The sequence below is a fragment of the Schistocerca gregaria genome, chromosome 3 (assembly GCF_023897955.1).
Source record: "Schistocerca gregaria isolate iqSchGreg1 chromosome 3, iqSchGreg1.2, whole genome shotgun sequence".
Taxonomy (NCBI): domain Eukaryota; kingdom Metazoa; phylum Arthropoda; class Insecta; order Orthoptera; family Acrididae; genus Schistocerca; species Schistocerca gregaria.
In genome coordinates, this window is record NC_064922.1 from 461,568,038 (window position 1) to 461,587,166 (window position 19,129).

A 19,129-nucleotide genomic window follows, 5' to 3' on the forward strand; every position below is an offset into this window, starting at 1 on the left:
TGTGGTTCATGCACGATGGAGCTCCTGCACATTTCAGTCGAAGTGTTCGTACGCTTCTCAACAACAGATTCGGTGACCGATGGATTGGTAGAGGCGGACCAATTTCATAGCCTCCACGCTCTTTTGACCTCAACCCTCTTGACTTTCATTTATGGGGGCATTTGGAAGCTCTTGTCCAAGCAACCCCGGTACCAAATGTAGAGACTCTTCGTGCTCGTATTGTGGACGGCAGTGATACAATACGCCATTCTCCAGGGCTTCATCAGCGCATCAGGGATTCCATGCGACGGAGGATGGATGCATGCATCCTCGCTAACGGAGGACAGTTTGAACATTTCCTGTAACAAAGTTTTGAAGTCACGCTGGAACGTTCTGTTGCTGTGTGTTTCCATTCCATGATTTATGTGATTTGAAGAGAAGTAATAAAATGATCTCTAACATGGAAAGTAGGCGTTTCCGGACTCATGTCCACGTAACATATTTTCTTTCTCTGTGTGTGGCGAATGTTTCCTGAAAGTTTGGTCGTACCTTTTTGTAACACCCTGTGTTTCGGTGTGCCATGTCACGCAGAGGCGTTATCTTAATTTTTCTTGGCATTGGGTAATCTAATATTTAAAGCATTATTTTATAATGTATGGTATTGATGACTACCTCAATCCGCCATGGACGTTTTTATTTCATCACAACATCCAATGAATTTCTTAAGCTGAAACCCTGCATTCGTCTCTCGTCTTTCTTTGAAATATAAACTCCTGGTGAAATGACGAAAGTTCACGTCAAGCATCTCTACTAAAAAATCTTCCTGAAAATTTGTAAGACATTTCCAAACTCAATGGTACAATTCAAGACCATGGTTAAGTAGCAGAATTGTAAGAAACAAGCTTTTTTATATTTTTATTGTCTACTCTTTGGAATGGGTAAAGATAGTGTTGAATGGCGTAACTGGGGAGTAGGCGAAGGGAATCTTCAAAATTATCATTCAAAAGCTGAAAAGCATCAATGTTCCATTTCAAATATCACAGCAGTTTTTAAATAGAATCAGCTTGGTACAGTGAAAATTTAACATGCTTTTCCAGAATCAACCTCCTGGAAGCTCTGAAACAGGACGAGAAGGTTAATCATAACAGAAGTATAATGAAGAGACTTATGTCGACTACCTGCTTTTTAGCATGACTAGAGTTAGTTCTTCGAGGTCATTACGAATCTGAGGTGTTGGTAAACAAAGGGAATTATTTATAACTTTTGGATTTCTTCGCAGAAGATACACCATACATGAAAGATCATTTAGCATCGGGTGGAGAATTTAAAGACATTTCCTTTGACACACTGAATAAATTAATACCTTCTATTACGGATGTTACTAAAGAACAAATTTGAGGTGAAGTTAAAAATAGTCAAGTCGATGAAACAACGAATGTTCCAACTAGAAGTTAAATGACCGAAATTATTCGTATTGCAAGCAACAAATCAGGAGAAACACAAGAGCAATTCGTGGGGTTTTGTGACGTATCTAAAGACCGGAGCAGCTGTTTTGTTGCAAGTGCTACGTAATTGGCGTAATGATAAAAACAAATTACTACAGCAGTGCAATGGTGGGGAAAATTATAGTGTCCATTCTGTTGTGAAACATACGTCACTTTATCCAATGTTATGCACATCAGTTGAACATAGTCCTTCTCTATACATGTCAAACAAATTACGCAATTAAAACTTTTTGTGTCAAATCTATCAGGATTTTGTACGTTTTTAGCCGTTCTAGTAGAAGAAGTGCACTTCTGAAGGAAAGGGGATTTAAACTACCAAGTCCTTGTGAAACACGGTGCAATTTTCATTCATGCGGTGTACAAACCATTATTCTTCATTATACAGACGTGAGAGCAGCATTTAATGATGTTATAAACGGTGAAGAGTGTGATGATAATTCTGTGCACCATGTAATTGGGGTAATTAGTATACTGGATGATCAAACTCGTCATTTTCTACTGGTGCTACACAATTCGGTTTTCCAGCATACATGTATCTCCTATGACACATTGAAAAGTAAATCTGTGGACATAAGACGCTGTAAGCTCGAGATTGAAAACTGCGTTAAGGCTGCTGAAAGACTAAGATATGAGGAAATTATTCTGAAATGCATAATGGAAGCTGAGAACCCCATAAACTCTGTTGGAGGATCTGAAACTAATTTAAAGGAAATATAAACAAGTATTCACATATTGAAAAGGCTGTAGTAAACGTGGAAACTAGATTTCAAGACTTTCTTGAAACAGATTTTACAGAACTTGTAAATGTGAAAAGTTCTCGGGCTGTAATAGGTCAAATAGTTGCCTTACATGTGAAGTTGAAAAACTACTTTAGATATATCATTCTTTTAACAGTGAAAAACTGAAAGGAAAACGTATGTTTATTTACAGCACTGAGTATAAACGTCTAGAGCCTCCGGACCTCCTTAAATCCATTGCAAAGAATGGACTGAAAACGTGTTCTCTGAACGTGTGAAATTACTGTCGTTGTTTCTTAGAATTCCAGCAACCACCACGTCATTCAAAATAAGCGTGAGTTCATTGAAACGCGTTGAAACCTACCTTCTCAGCACAATGACAAATGAGAAACTGTCAAACAAGGAGATTTTGGCTGTAGGGAAGGAGACTGTGCAATTTTCAACCAATCAGCAGGAGTTCATATCTCGTATTATCGATGTTTATGGCCAGAGAAAGGACAGGAAGATAAAACTAATTTAGTGTGTGTTACATCCTGCTGCATCACCATTATTAATTGAAAATTATTTTCCCTATATTCCTCCACTGTCAGACTCTTCCATTACACGTACAGGAGGATATAGATGTAGTCCTCAGCTGTATGTTTACTGGTAATACACTTATTAAGCTCCTCTCTGTCCAACACCAACATCTCAGTAACCGAACACATTTTCCAGAAATTCATTTAATGTAATTAATGTTTAAATGAATAAACAATATATTGCCTGACTTTATGCCCTTTTCATATAATGAGATCAATTTTTTCACGAAAGTATTTTTCTATCATGCCACCAATTTTAATCAGTTGTTTTCATTTGAATTTCAAGCAGCGAGGCTGTACGGTAATTGTCAGTTCAGTTTCCAACCAAAATTTAGGAAATCCTTCCAGCAGGATAATATGCATATAAGTAAATGAATACAGTTCTCAAGACGGTACCTTGTGGCCTTCCTCTCCAGTATCTCAGCGCAGACAGATTCTTTTCCTCGCCAAATCACATGTGGGGGCATGGAGGAAAGTGAGGGAGAGGAGTGGGAAGTGGGGCAGGGATGGAGAATTGGAGAAGTAGTAATGGTAAGGGTGGTGACCTTAGCAATTCGATGTTGCCACATCTATCCCCTACAGAGAGGAGGTGAAGGGACCACCCACAACCATGCAGACTGGTGTCATAATATCTTGGCTCCACTACTAATGATACTCTGGAGGGGATGGGGCGGAAGGTATGCTTGTGGTTTGGTGCTAACTGCAGACTGTGTGGGAACTCCAGTACACTGTTTGGCCACATTAATGTGACCACCAATCAAGAGCCTGAATAATCACGTTTTGCCACCCGCACTGCAGCAATACTGGCAGGAAGAGCGTCAGTGTGGTACCGTAAGGTACTGATAGGAATGTGGAGCTTTGGTGACTCCAGTACTATGGACACCTGCGCTAGGTTTCTCGACTGAAAATCCATGGCGGGAAGAGCTCGATCGAGGTGGTCCCACAGATTCTCGTTTCAATTAAATCCCGCGAGTTTTGTAGCCAGAGGTGTAATGAAAAATCATCCTGGTGTTCTTCAAACCACTCATGCACACAGGAAGTTGTCTAGCACTTTGCGTTATCCTGCTGGTAGATGAAGTCAAGCTGATGAAAAAACAAACTGCATTTAGACATGATCCTGGTCCCCAGGGCCAGGTGCTTAGTTGTGTTGATCGATTGTGTCTTGCACAATGAGGAGATCATCCACGAAAACAACCTGAAGGTCATAACACTCCATCTTCTGACCTCGGCCAACTTTTCACGTCGCACACAGGAATGACCATCTGTCCAATTGATAAAACGTGATCCTTCTCAAAATGCCTCCTATCGCATAGTCACTGGACGTCCAGTTGCGGTATTGGCATGTCCATTCCAGTCTCCGTCCCGATGAACAGCAGCCAGCACGGTTGCATGCACCAGGCTACTACAGGGGAGTCCCAGGGGTCCCACACGCAACAACATTTGCTGAATGGCAATAGAGGAGACATTGTTGGTTATTCAACAGTTGCCCATCTATTCTTCTGTATACCTCTGTTCACGTCTGCACAGCCGTCGTTCACCTGTGTCGTCTAAAGCATCAAGGTGCACCGAAGTTGCCTTGGCACTGGTTTTGGATAGCACCATTTTGGTAGGCCTGATGTACTCAAACCGTGACAGCAAGATAACAGTTCACAAACTTAGCCATTTCAGACACGCGTTCACCCATAACCTGACAGCTAATGTTCGTGCGATTTTCGACATCCATAAATAGGTCCATTTCCGCGTTAGGACAGCGAACGTACTGTTTTCTGCATCCACCCGAAACACTTCACATACTCTGTACTGCTAGCGCTGCCACCTGCTGTCCTTGAGTGGCATTCGATTGTCGACATCGAACGTAGGTGGTGGTCACATCAATGTGACTTGGTGGTGCACAGATTACATGTACGAGTCCAGGCCCGGCACAAATGCTCATTATTGTAATTCCATTAAACAGCCGATGGTTGCCCATATTCGCAATTGCGAATACGCTTCATGTATTTCATAACAGGTTTAGTCGCCATAGTGCCTCTTCCTAAAGACATGCGAGCGTGTCCAAAGGAACATTGCAACATATTTCTTAACAACACAGGCATAGAAGTATCGTAATTACCAAAAGTACTTCCGTGGCCCCTGTTTCTCCAGGTTTTACTAAGTAGTATAACTGTGCCAAGCAGATAACGAACTATCGGAAATGTTCGTTTATTAAGGTAAGAAGCCAGTTTTCCAGGCAGCCGGACCACAGATCTGCGGTACACTGATGTTCCATACGTTAACTGAGTTCGTTGACATATTGACTGCTGCACCTACAGGAAATGCAGACGTTCATAGATTTAGCATGGTTTCGGTCCTCGGTTGGTTTAAACTGAGGTGGAAGAGCAATTTCAGTACGAGTTTTGTAGAACTTTATACAGCTTTGAAAAGCTATGCATAACTTTAGTCAGACTCGGAAAGGTGTTGTAAAATGTAACTGATTAAAATATGCGATAGAGTATTTATAGTTTTGTACTAGGTGCATCTACTTCTTTCATCTCTTACTGATTTCAGATAGCGAGGTAAGGTGAAAAATTAATTAACAGAAATTATTATCCATAAAAGATTGTTAAGTTACACTTGTGCGCGTCATGGTCAAAAGAATATCCCAAGAAGAGCCATGTCTCTGGTATGTATATCACCCTAGTACGAATCTATAACTAATCAAAGTTGCAAATCTATTTTAAAAGTGATACGTTCATTAATTAGTGAATATTCAGACAACCGGTGAAAACTGATGTAGGTGGAGTATCTTATTTGTAAAGAAGTTTCTATGTCCCTTGTTCCTACAGAATAATCGTTATTGAAATGAGACCCTGAAATCTGAGTCTGGCATTATCAAGCATATCAGTGTATTCTACACACTTATCAGTTTGAATAGTTATTGCTGGAGGTGCATCAAATTTTTTTTAAATAGCTTGAAACTTTAATATAACATTTTTCCAAGCACGGTGAAAGAGATCTGACTGATAAGATGCAGTGTTCTGTCGTTTTCCCAGGAAGCGACAATAGCAGTGTCTGGCACTGAGTCGACGGCCGGTTCCCTGTCCTACGCGCTGGCTCTGCTCGGTCTCTATCCTGAGTGGCAGGAGATGGCGCAGCGGCAGCTGGACCAAGTTTTCGGTGGTGGTGGCGATTTCCTGCGGCCGGTCACTACAGCAGATCTGTCCCAGCTAACCGTGATTGACGCCATTTTGAAGGTATCCTGAGCGTTAACTCATGCAAATACACGAGGATGGAATGCCGTTTACCTTGTACTACGACTGCAGTTCTAAGATGTGAAATTGTTACTCCGGTTTGTGCTGAGTGAACTGATTGTACCACTTTTTAATATTCAGTTAGTGGTACAACAACTGTTCGTTAAAATTTATGTCCTGTTAATGTTACTGGCTTTACTTATTTACCAGAACAACGGTCTAGTTTCTTGTAATCGAATCTGACTGCAAAGGAAAATGTTAGTGAGAGAATCTGTGACATGAAATATTCATTCTAGCTGCGGTGAATCCTATAGTCTGTGTCGAAATCGGTCTTCTTTGGTTGAAGACCAATAACGTCCTCTGTTTTGCCGGCAACATGGTGGTTTCTTGATTTAGTGCGTCGTTCATTTAATGGAGTGGTTTTGTTAATGCACGTTTTGTGCGGAAACGATTAAATTAAAGAAGGGACACACAGTTAGCCGTTAACAGCTCTAAACTACTTTTTTCACATTGCTTATTCGGCATCAATTATTAACTAAAAAAACTGGTACCCATTAGACACCCTTCACTTGATAAACTTGTAGTGAACCCTGACAAAAGGTCTGTACTTTTAAACATATAATATTCGGATCGTTCTTGCACCTCTCTCTCTCTCTCTCTCTCTCTCTCTCTCTCTCTCTCTCTCTCTCTCTCTCTCACTATCTCAAGGTCAAGGGATCAAGGGTGCATGAATGGTGCGCAAGTATTGCATGTAAAAATGAACAGACCTCATTTCAAGTACACTAAGGACATTTTATATACAATCATGCTCATACATTAAGGATAATGCTGATACATATTGTAACAACGCTCTGGTGGGCGGTTTGCGGGTTTAAATCACCTCGAGGTATGATCATGCGGTACATTTAACCTGTGGGCGCCGCACACTGGCGCTGGCAACAGTCCACATACGCAGAGGTGTGATGGTGCATGGCAGAGGACGGTGCAGTGAGTTAAGTGTGCAGACGTTTCCAAACGTGCTAATGGTGACTGTGTGTTGAAAATGACTCAAAGAACACAAATTGATGACGTTGTGAGGGATAGAATACTAGAGTGACTGGAGGCTGGTCAAACACAGCAGGTCGTAGGACGAGCCCACCATGTGCCACAAAGTGTTATCTCAAGATTATGGCAACGATTAAAGCAGACGGGGAACGTGTACAGGCGCTACAGTATAGGACATAAACAGTGTACAGCACCACAAGAAGACCGATATCTCACCATCAGTACCCGCAGACGGCCACGGAGTACTGCAGGTAGTCTTACTAGGGAGCATACTGCAGCCACTGGAACAGTTGTCTCCAGACAAACAGTCTACAGACAACTGAACAGACACGGTTTATTCGCCTGGAGACCTGATAGGTGCATTCCTTTGACCCCTGGTCAGAGGAGAGCCCGTAAAGCCTGGTGTCAAGAACACAGTACATGGTCATTGGAACAGTGGTTCCAGGTTATGTTCACAGACGAGTCCAGGTATAGTCTGAACAGCAATACTAGCCGGGTTTTCATCTGGTGCGAACCAGGAATCAGATACCAACCACTTAATGTCTTTGAAAGCGACCTGTATGGAGGTAGTTGTTTGATGGTGTGAGATGGGATTATGATTGGTGCACGTAAGCCCCTGTATGTCTGACAGAGGAACTGTAACAAGTCAAGCGTATCGGGACGTGATTTGACACTAGTATGTCCGCCTTTTCAGGGGTGCAGTGGGACCCACCTTCCTCCTGTTAGATGATAATGCACAGCCCCACTGAGCTGCCATTGTGGAGGAGTACCTTGAAACAGAAAAAGTCAGGCGAATGGAGTGGCCAGTAGGAGCTCCGACAGGCACTGGTGCAAGAATGGGAGGCTGTACCCCAGCAGCTGCTCGACCACCTGATCCAGAGTATACCAATTCGTGCTGCCTGCGTATGTGTGCATGGTGATCTTATCCCATATTGATGTCGCGGTGCATGCTTAGGAAACAGTGGCGTTTTGTAGCACATGTGGCTCGGGACGGTTTTCTCAACTTATCACCAATACCGTGTACTTAGAGATCTGTGTCGTATGTGTTCCCTATGTACCTACGCTATTAGCGCCCGTTTTGTGTAGTGCCACGTTGGGCCACATTCTGCAATTATCCTTAATTTATGAGCATGAGTAAATATATGTATATATCTGATGGTTATATGTATCCTTCGCTACTTGAGAAGACCACCATGAAAAATGCTTGCTCGTAGGACACTGATAATTTGTGAGAACATTTGTAAGAACATGCAAAAGAGAGGTAAGGAATAAACCGCTGCCATGAGTGGCTGACATTTCTTTTTGGCATACCATGTTTACTTATAGGTTACAAATTTTGTTCAATATGCGATCATCGGCATCCACGAAAGCCTATAGCTAAATCAGAGACACCTCTACAGCTGCCTGAAATATTTTAGTAGCGACGTTGGCTGTCCCCTGGCTTGCTATGCACATCTTCATCATCTATTGTCCTGTTGATGAACTCTGTGCTTAAGCTAACTCCACAGCCATATATCACATGGGTTCAAATCTGGTGATCCTAGTGGCCACTCGATTTGGAAAGATTCACCAATAATTTGGTTTTCTCCAAACGTGTGGTGGAGTAACTGAGTGACAGTATGACAATACAAGTTGGAGCTCCATCGTGCATCAAAACAGTTGAGTCCACAACACCTCTCTCCCACAGAGCAAGGATCACATGTTGTCGAAGCACATTTCAGTAATGTGTGCCGTCCACGTAGCGTGTCCTTGGCCCTTTATGTTGTGAACTACATTCTAAACAAGGTAAGGGGAGGTGGGCTACAGAGTGGTACAGCAGCTGTCATCGTAGGAAAGCTGGACAGGAGCAGCAATGATTAGCGTACTACATAAATTTTATTTATCTTGTACCTTTCTCCAAGAATAAGAAAACGCTGACGAATGAACATACACCAGTAAAGACCAGCTCATACAATGGCAACGAGAGCATTGTAGACTACGACTCTCTCATCTAACGCATGAGCGATAACAAGGGTGGCGTCTCTTTGGCGACTAGGCTGCACCTCGTTTGGGGTGGTCCACATGGCTTCCTCGACCGTCCTACAATGTGGTATGGAGCCGCTGGAAGCCTGGTTCAGTGGACTTGCTCCACTGGGTCCGCTGGATCCTGCACGACCGCTACCTGTGTCTGACACATAGTTGCCGTTACCAACTGTACGGGTTCGAGTTTTAAATGGTTCTGATGGCTCTAAACACTGTGGGACTTTACTTCTGAGGTCATCAGTCTCTCAGACGTAGAACTACTTAAACCTAAGTAAACTAAGAACAGCACACACATCCATGCCCGAGACAGGAGTCGAACCTGCGACCGTACCAGCAGCACGCTTCTGGACTGAAGCGCCTAGAACCACTCGGCCACAACGTCCGGCGGTCCGAGTTTTTCAAAGAGAAAGGGACCAGTCTTGAACTGTGTCTTGAAGGCACATGACTGAGTAACTCGTTCACTGTGCAAAGGCACATGACTGAGTAACTCGTTCACTGTGCAGGGAACTTCATGAACGTTCGTTCATGATTATCCCCAAGACGTTCCCTGCCCCAGGCTGGCCTGAGTAGCCGAGTGGTTCTAGGCGCTACAGTTCGGAACGGCGGGACCGCTACGGTCGCAGGTTCGAGTCCTGCCTCGGGCATGGATGTGTGTGATGTCCTTAGGTTAGTTAGGTTCACGTAGTTCTAAGTTCTAGGGGACTGATGACCTCAGAAGTTAAGTCCCATAATGCTCAGAGCCATTCGAGCCATTTTGTTACTGCCCCATGGAGCGTAAAATGTGTTTCATCAGTATATAAAATTTTCTTATACCACGTGTTGCAAACTTTGACCCTAGAAAAAATTTAAGAGCAAAGTCTGAACGAATTTCTACATCACCTGTCTAGTCCGCTTTCCAGCCTCTTGTTGACTGTCTGCAGCTGAAATGCCCACTGGTGTTTGTGTTTCAACGCTATGTCACCTTACCAGTTCCGGCTTCCGACTCCAGATCATGACGGGAACACCTACTAACGACGTAAATCCTGCATCGCAGTCTGAACATCATTCCTATAAAGTTAGGTATCCGTATGATTAATAGTTTTCCACCTACACTGGCTAAAGTAGTGAAAGTTTAATGACTTTTGGGGAGTTCCATTACTGTACGGCACTTTTATGATTAAAAAACGGCACTTAGTTCACAGGTAAATTTACATATTCTCTTACATGTTAAGAAGTTTAGTATTCGTTTATTAATAAATCTTTGACTTATCATCTGAGATCTTAAGCATGCCGTTACCTTACAATGTTGCACAATAAAATTCTCTCCGCTCTCTCCTGTCATTTAAAATATAGGCACACAGAGATGTTCTCAGCTACACGTCTGCCATAGAGGTACTTCGAGTTTCAAAAGATTTTATTCCTACAAAAGAGCCGTTAGTATGTTACGTTCTGAAGTCAGACAGAGTGGTAAAGCCATGAAGTTCGATGTGAATAACTACTAACTTCAATTATAATATGCATTGAAATGTCTTATTTAACACCTTCTGTTAAACTAATAAATAAAACTTAATTTGTGATTTGACACTATATTTGAGGAAACTGAGCACGTCACCGGTTTTTGAAGTAATGCCTTTGGCTCAGTAGTAACTATCTAGATACCGAAGGTGAACCGGAACAACACGGTACTTTTCTTCAGATGAACATTCATAAAGTGTGTTTCCGGGCTTTATTAATTGCAGCACAGAATAAATTTAGGTAGACAGAGTCAGTTCTGTTGATTAAACTGGAGAATACTGTGGTATATAGTATCAAATCAATTTGTAAAGTCTTTATGTTCTTTATCACACTAAATGAAAAGCAAATCTCATTTATTATCTCCTGGGCTATAAACTCCCTCAGACAGCATTTAATAGTTTATTAGCGTTTAATACTTCGTTTTCAATAGGGAGGGAGGGAGGGGGTGCTACGTCAGATGTAAAACAGACTTTGTCGGGTGCACTTCAAGAAAGTGTTATGGCACCATTACTGCTGATATTAATAAAAGTAGTGGCAAATTAATCTAGATAGCTGCATTACGCTATTCACTGATTACATATTCGATAAAGACACACTATCACGTAATCGTAACAAAATACAAAATGGCCTGCAAAGGATCGACGCTTCTGACAAGGATTGGTAACACTGAACACAATTTAGAGCAGAAACTACACGGAAGAGCCAAATAAACTGGTATACCTGCCTGATATCGTGTAGGCTCGTCCGAGCACGGAGAAGTGGTGCAACACGACGTGGCATGGACTCGACTCTTGTCTGAAGTAGTGCTGGAGGGAACTGACACCGTAAAACCTGCACGGCTGTCCATAACTCAGTAAGAGTACGAGGGGGTGGAGACCTCTTCTGAGCAGCACGTTGCAAGGCATTCCAGGTAGGCACAATAAATTTCCTGTCAGGGACGTTTGGTGGCCAGCGGAAGTCTTTAAACTCAGAAGAGTGTTCCTGGAGCAACTCTGCAGAAATTATGGAGTGTGGGGTGTCACATTGTCCTGTTTGAATTGCCCACCTGCGTCGGAATGCGCAATGGACATGAATGGATGCAGGTGATCAGAGAGGATGATTACGTAAGTGTTACCTGTCAGAGTCATAGACGTATCAGGAGTCCCATATCACTCCAACTGCATACGCTCCACACCATTACAGAGCCTCCACCAGCTTCAACAGTCTCCTGCTGATATGAAGGGTCCATGGGTTCATGTGGTTGTCTCCATATCCGTACACGTCCATCCGCACGACACAATTTGAAACGAGAGCCGTCCGTCCAGTCATCAACAAGCCAATGTCGATGTTGATGGGCCCAGGTGAAGCGTAAAGCTTTGTGTCGTGGAATCATCAAAAGTACACAAGCGGGCCTTCGGCTCCGAAAGCTCATATCGATTATGTTTCGTTGAATGGTTCGCACGCTGACACTTGTTAATGGTCCAGCATTGAAATCTTCAGCAATTTGTGGAAGGGCAGAATTTCTGTCACGTTGAACGATTCTCTTCAGTCGTCGTTAGTCCCGTTCTTGCAGGATCTTTTTCCTGTAGCAGCGGTGTTTTATCGGATTCCTGATATTCACGGTACACTCGTGAAATGGTCGTACGGGAAAATCCCCACTTCATCGCTGTGTCAGATATGCTGTGTCCCATAGTTAGTGCGCCGCCTATAACACCATGTTTAATTTCACTTAAATCTTTATATCCTGCTATTACAGATGCAGTAACGGATCTAACAACTGCGCCGGACACTTGTTGCCTTACATAGGAGTGGCCGACCGCAAAGCTGTTTTCTGCCTGTTTGCATATATCTGTATTTGTATACGCATACCTGTACCAGTTCCTTTGGCGCTTCAATGTAACTAGGTACATGTATCTAGAGGGATTAGAAATGAAACTGATACAAAAACTGCTTGTTGAGGAGACGGTCGTCGGACTGATTCAGTCTAAGATTTCTGTGGTGTAAAACACCGACGAAATTAATTACCTACAAAGCGTTCGTTCAACCGGTTGTTAACCATTTCCTGTGGGTTCTGGAAGCTTGCCTGGTAGGATAAATAAAGGAGAGGAAATCTAGAGACGATCAGTACGTTTAGTGATGGGTTCGTTCAGTAACTGCTGCTAAGAGAGCGTAAAAAGAAAATAATAATAGAAAAGGCCCAAACGCGTATCCCACTACATTCAAGTGTCAGTCTTTATGCAAAAAAATGTCTGCCGGTCTCCATTGACTATTTGCAAAAGTAACTAACATGTAAGAAATGTGATATCCTCAGTATCGTCAGTGACACATAAATAACAATACACCGAGTGTACATGAACACATAGGTACATAAATAGGGCAGGTGTGTTACAATTTTGGAGAGCATTGAACCCCTTTGTTGACGAGATGCGGTGACAATAGATGGTCTTGCGTTGCAAAATGTTTAGTAGACTTAGTTTATCACACTAGTTCTGTGAGCAAAACTCAGGAAATTTAATTTTGACAACTAAAATGTCGGCATTGTCTGTAAGAAGTTATGTATATTCTTGAGTGGTGACTGTCCTGTCGGACATAAGTTTCAGTAAGAACGCAACGGCTCCTTGATGTTTCTTCAGTGTTGATGCACCAGTATCTAACGAACTGGTAAGGCAAAGAATAATTTGCTAGTATGGGGTTAATGGACAGGAGAAGTCGCATTGCAGAATGCGGTAAGATGGAAATTAATTTACTTGGTGTCTGGATGGGCGAAGCGGTTAACGCAATTCATCATGAGAAGCTGTAAATCCAGGTCTGAGTCCATGTCCAGCATAAATTTATCACTTTCGCCACTGCATTACCACAATGCCCCGTGCAGCTGGAAGTGACGAATTGCCGTCTACCCCTTTCCACTCTTACCCAATTCTTTATTTCAATACTTGAGTTTCACTTTGATTAACTCGTTCTGGATCACATTCCCATCTTCAGAGTATCACTGTAAGTGTTGCTATTAGATATGAAATTTATTCTAGGAATGTACTACAAACTATTGTACATACTCTGTGGCACATAGCGCTATATTCAACTTCTGATGAAAGCAGCCGATTTCCCATTACACGAGTCTTCACATAATAGCTGTGGCCAAATGGTCTTGCCAGGAGTGTTAACAACCAATGTACTTCATCTGGAGAAACTACCAAATGCCAGTATTAGTAGAATTGAGTGGTTTCTGGCACATTTTCGATTCAAAGTGACACAAAATTCGTCATGCAAATTAAATAATATGATATCAAATTAACTATGCAAATTAATTAAATGATAAGTGAATTACCCCATTACCATCTCATTACGACGTCACGGGTTTCTCCCAGCTGGCACGTGTTCCCTTCCCCCACCAACAACTGGAAATCCCTGCCCTGCAGCGCTCCTGTAGTAACCACCCCCCACTCCACACCCAGAAAAAAAAATGGTGGGAAATACAATAAAAAATCGGTGAAGTTGGACCACTGGCTACCTCCACTAACCAAACTCCACCTTCACTCTCATGACATCAACCATCCCGAACCCCCCCCCCCCCCCCCAAACCCTGGAAACGGTGGGAAAAATCGCACGAAATTTGCAAGAACCAAGGGAGTGTGGAATGTTATTTTTTTAATAATTTTCACGTATTGATTTCTTGTAGTTTATTTATTCCTAAAATCACAATACAACTCGGAATAGACGAGTCTACAGATGATGTTATCCTGCTGAAAAAAATTCACTGTATCATTTGAGACTATTACCAGGCAGACTCAGACTTTACATAGAGTTCTCCCTTTACCTACAACTCGAAATAAATAAATAAATATCTCTGTAAATCTAAATAGGACGCTCATCTGCTTCAGAGTGTTAGCAACTTGATTGAAGGCATTGTCAGAGAGAAAAAAAGTTCCGAGTTCTACAATTGCTGTAGCGTTCATTACTTTTCTGAAACTTTGAGTGGGTGTAGTTCATATTTGCTACTGGATTCAGGGGTGTAAAGGCACTTATTTTTTATTTTCCTCCCTTTCCGAAGCACAGTGGTGTCTGAGCACAGACAGGAAAATCAGGACAATTACATAACTGAAATTTCATGACATATTTCGAAACCCACAACAGATTAAGAAAGAAATAGAGCCACATGTGAACTCGGATGTCTAAAAGATTCTCCGAGAATTCGAATCACTGTCTTACTGACGAGAGAAATAATTGGAATATTCTAGAATTTTCGATTTCCTGCAATTGCTGGTATTGAGATGCCCTAAGGCCACATAGGCGGCTTGGGGCAGCGTCTCAACTGTGGAACCAGAGTAGGCTGGCCTTCCTGGGGTTGTCTCTGAACACTCGTACGAAGACGGCATCAAGTGACTCTCTGATGTCATGGACCTTTCCGTAGATACGTTGTTCTGCCCCTGCCTTTTTCGAACCAGTGATGTCTACAGGTAGACAAATTACGAAAATTTTGCCGCAGAACTTTTTGTATCGATCAAAAAACATACAGCAGTCGTATTTCACTGACAAACTCTGAAAAAGTGGTCAAAAAGCATGAAATACGGAAACTATTGCCGAGACACTTAGTCAGTTACGCTGTTCTGCTAATGTCGAGAAAAGCTTCAATTTTTCGCCGTGAAACTGGTCTCCTACCAGACTCTATCATCACAGACGATTGTACTATTATAAATACCGTTATAGTTAACCCATTTTGTATTCAGTACCATACAAAATTATCATTTCCGCATCCTGCATATAGCTGTCGTCCATCAGATACTCATACATACACTGTGAAGCCACAGAGATCCGAAAAATATAGGCACATGCACCATATATCGTAGCAGCACAAGATATTCCTCGCGAGAGCGGTCGGTAATCCACCGTGGCCAACAGTCACGAGGAAACTACCCCACACACACTGGCGTGATGCACGATCAGAGCGGCCTCTGCCGACATCTGCCGTTCTTCGAAAAGGTTTACAAAGGCTGGGCTGCCCCCCCCCCCCCCCCCACCTCCGCAGGCACAAAGGCGTCACCAAACTGTGCTGTTTCCAGTCTGAACTGATTGCTGCAGTGGTTTCTCCCACGACTTGGAACAATGTCTAGATTATGGGGCTACAAAAGCATTTAATCTGTCGATGAGAAATGCTTCGTCAATCGCGAAATAATTTACCGATGTCGAAACCGATATCAGCTGCAATATACGACTTTACACGTGAAAAGACCATGTGTTGGTGATACTTTTATCCAAAATCATCGAGTAACATACGATAATTTCCTTAATTTAATTCATTTTCGCCTAGTTTTATAGAATATCACACCTTTCACGTGACCGTTCTCGATATCACCCCATAGCAGTGTGTCGATCACTTTCACAGTGTTCCTCATGTCTAGAGAAGCGGCAAATATCTCTTCCACCTGTGTGATACCATCTCGATACAAACGTTTCACAATCTGTTCTCCAACCAAATACAGACGGGAGATCTGTAGAATGGCATTACAAGCAGTCTACCGGTCAGTTTACAAGGATAGTAAATAACAGTCCAGCACAGACACTTGGCATACTGAACTTTCTCAGGTTTCACATAATAATTAGAAAATACACACAACACACATAATTACGAAGGCTGCCCAACACTTACTGAGTATTAGTTCGCTATTTACGATCCCAGTGGGCGACACTGTTAGGCCAACTGCATCCTCATTTTCCGTTTCACCTGTTCGCAAGGCTCATCGGCAGTAATCGGTAAATTTACGAAAATTGACGTAAAACACGTACAAACTGAGGGGAAATACGCCAAAATGTAGGGAAAATGAGGGAGTACTTACATGTCCATGTGGTGCTGAATAACTCTTGTATATAGGAACGAGGATATGCCAGGGCAATTTCCAGCACTCCCCCTCCCAGATGTTGGACTTCGCTGTGACATCTACCCTTCATTCCAACTGTAACCTGGCCTTGTTCCCCCCCCCCCCCCCCCACTCCCGAGGGCCCCCCTTGTCCTCTCTCCTCCTTCCCGATCGGATTTTCCTCCTTTCCCCCTCTGAGTCCCTGCACCACCTCCTGAACTGTGTCCTTCCCACATCCTTCCCTCCCCATCTCTCTTAGACTTGCTCCTGCCCATCCTCCCCCCTCCCCCCCCCCTCCCATACCCTGCCACCATTTTTCTCTTCTCACTCATCTATGTGCCCATTTCAGATCCTGTGTTTTGCTCATCATCATCAGTGTGCTACGTCAGTGTTGTGTTTGGTGCTGCTCTCCTTTGTGTCAAGAGCAGTGATTTTAATTATGTGTTGGACTTGTACATAGTGTTACTGTCAGTGATCGCTACGTGCTACGTCGTCTTTCAATACTTTTATGCTGCAGCCATATGTGTTCTCTTAATTGTCCCAGTGTGAGGTTCTTTGTGCACAATAATTTTTTAAGGTTTTTGTCTCCATTTTACAGTCGCCCCTTTTTTGTCTGTTCTCTTCCATTATCTTCCCCCTTTTTATACATTTGTCCGCCATATTTCCTCGTTTGTAATTTTAAATGTCTTCTGTTGTATCATTATAGTCTTTTGGCTGAAGAGGAGTGCATATGCTGCTGCCAAACCACCTAGGATGGGGGAATGAAGTACGATAAAGAAAAAGAAAAGGATATGAAGGCAAGAGGAAAAAGTTGACATGCAAGCACCAAGAACAAGGGAAGAAATCATATTTCGTAGACAACGATAAGGCAACTGCAGTAGTTTGTTTAACGTGGATGACCACCAAATGTAGAGTAATAAATTTATGTATGTTAGATCACAAGCCCAGGTGTGACCCCAAAGTTACCAGCAAAGAATTTATAGATTTTTTATAAAGTGTCCTTAGCCTAATAGCATTATATTATCAGCCTGGGGGCTGCAATATACAACTACAGAACATATCACATATCTTTCCCTGTGCAAGACTGTAGAAGTGTTTTAAATTCTTCAAACAATATTTGAAATATGCTTTTCCAGATCCTCTACCAAGCTCAACCATGCAGTCCCAGCGAAGAAATACCTCACAGAACAGTGGCTGCATGGTTTTTAATAACATTATGTTCTATGCCTACTGAGGCAATAGAAAAACATACAGGTTGACTGCTGTCTTTGATGCTTTCCTGTAAAAGAGAACCATCTGCCTCTAAACTGATATGGATCTGCGGTAGAGGATGGTAGGAAGTAGATGGAGTAGTCGTTTGAGAGGGCCTGTAAAGAGGTACGATTTAACGGTAGACTGATGAATCATTACAGAGAGAGGGAGATGCTGCAGCAGCTCATTTATCAAACATTGGACTATTTTTTCCTTAGTTCTCTCAGGGTGTATGAGCTGTGTGGTATAACCTGCGTATGACTCACATACAATTGCGCATTTAGGGATCACATAGAGCGTTATCTACCTGCGGTCGTTAAGAGCAAGCCTCTTCATACCACAGTCAGCAGGGGACTTCCGACACATATGTGTCGAATCATTGCCATCAAACCGATGGAGAAACTTTCGGCACCCTCCGATGGACGAAAAAAAAAGTATGCGAAGTCCTCCATTCCCCTAGACGTCTTGGCCATAAATGCAGTTTTCATTTTCATACCTGCAGTGATTCTGAGTTAGTGGTAGGGGTTCGTGAGATACTGGATACATTCGATTGACAGATGGCGTGTGTGGAAGAGACTGTGATGTTAGAGCAGAATGACATGTAGTTTCACATGTCAGACACCGTTGATCTGCTTCTGTCTATTTCCTCATAAAGCGTCGTTTTTTCATGCATCTTCTGTTGCTGACGATCATTTTGTAGGACTACTGAGAGCATAGCGTAAGTACCGAACCATAATCAGACGTGAACAGTGCCCGCTATATATCTCCGGAAAGTGGGTCGATAGTAAAGAATCTATGCTGTTTTTAGTGTAAAAGGGAGTAGTTTTATCAACTTAAAGTTTCTCACCCTAGTGAGTGGGACAGAAAACTTACTGGGTAATGTATGTCATGTGTTGGAAATATATTTCTTGCATTGGACTATTAACAGTATTTCATTCCACACATCTAATACAATGGAAACCACGCAGCTGTAACATAATAGCATGCTTTAATGCAGAAGTCTGTTGACATACAGGTGTGTGTTTATGATATATGATCATTTTTCTCTGCTCAGAACCTTCTTCGTATGGAATTCAAACACTACAACAATTCTGCAGAACTGGTAGCACGAGTGATTTACGTAAAATGATTCAAACTCCCTCGGTCTGGATCTCCGTTATGCATGAACGTAGGTCTACTCTGCAATATTACCACAACACTCTTAAATGTATCAGGCTCATATCTATTATACAGCAATAAGGTGTCCTAAACTCCTCAGCATGCAAGCATCTAGAGAGGTCGTGTGTAACTGAACAAGAGAGACGTGGAATGTAGAGCATATAGTACCCTCCTACTTCTGTTCAGTTCCAAAATGTATGGGACACATGCTGCAGGGAGGGTTATTAAGAACAAAGAAAGTGTTACAAGGTGCATAGAGAGATGTAATCTATAATTCTGCTCAGAGTCCTTAGCCAATAGGTT

At 42.6% G+C, this 19,129-nt stretch overlaps 1 protein-coding gene across 1 annotated transcript in view; it reads left to right on the forward strand.

Moving 5' to 3' along the window:
• LOC126355421 (cytochrome P450 4C1-like) overlaps nt 1-19,129 on the forward strand; it is a 183,665-nt gene that overhangs the window by 134,021 nt on the left and 30,515 nt on the right. Inside the window, exon 4 of the mRNA XM_050005724.1 lies at nt 5,829-6,029. Coding sequence (XP_049861681.1) covers nt 5,829-6,029 — 201 coding nt within the window. The remainder of the gene's footprint in view (nt 1-5,828; nt 6,030-19,129) is intronic.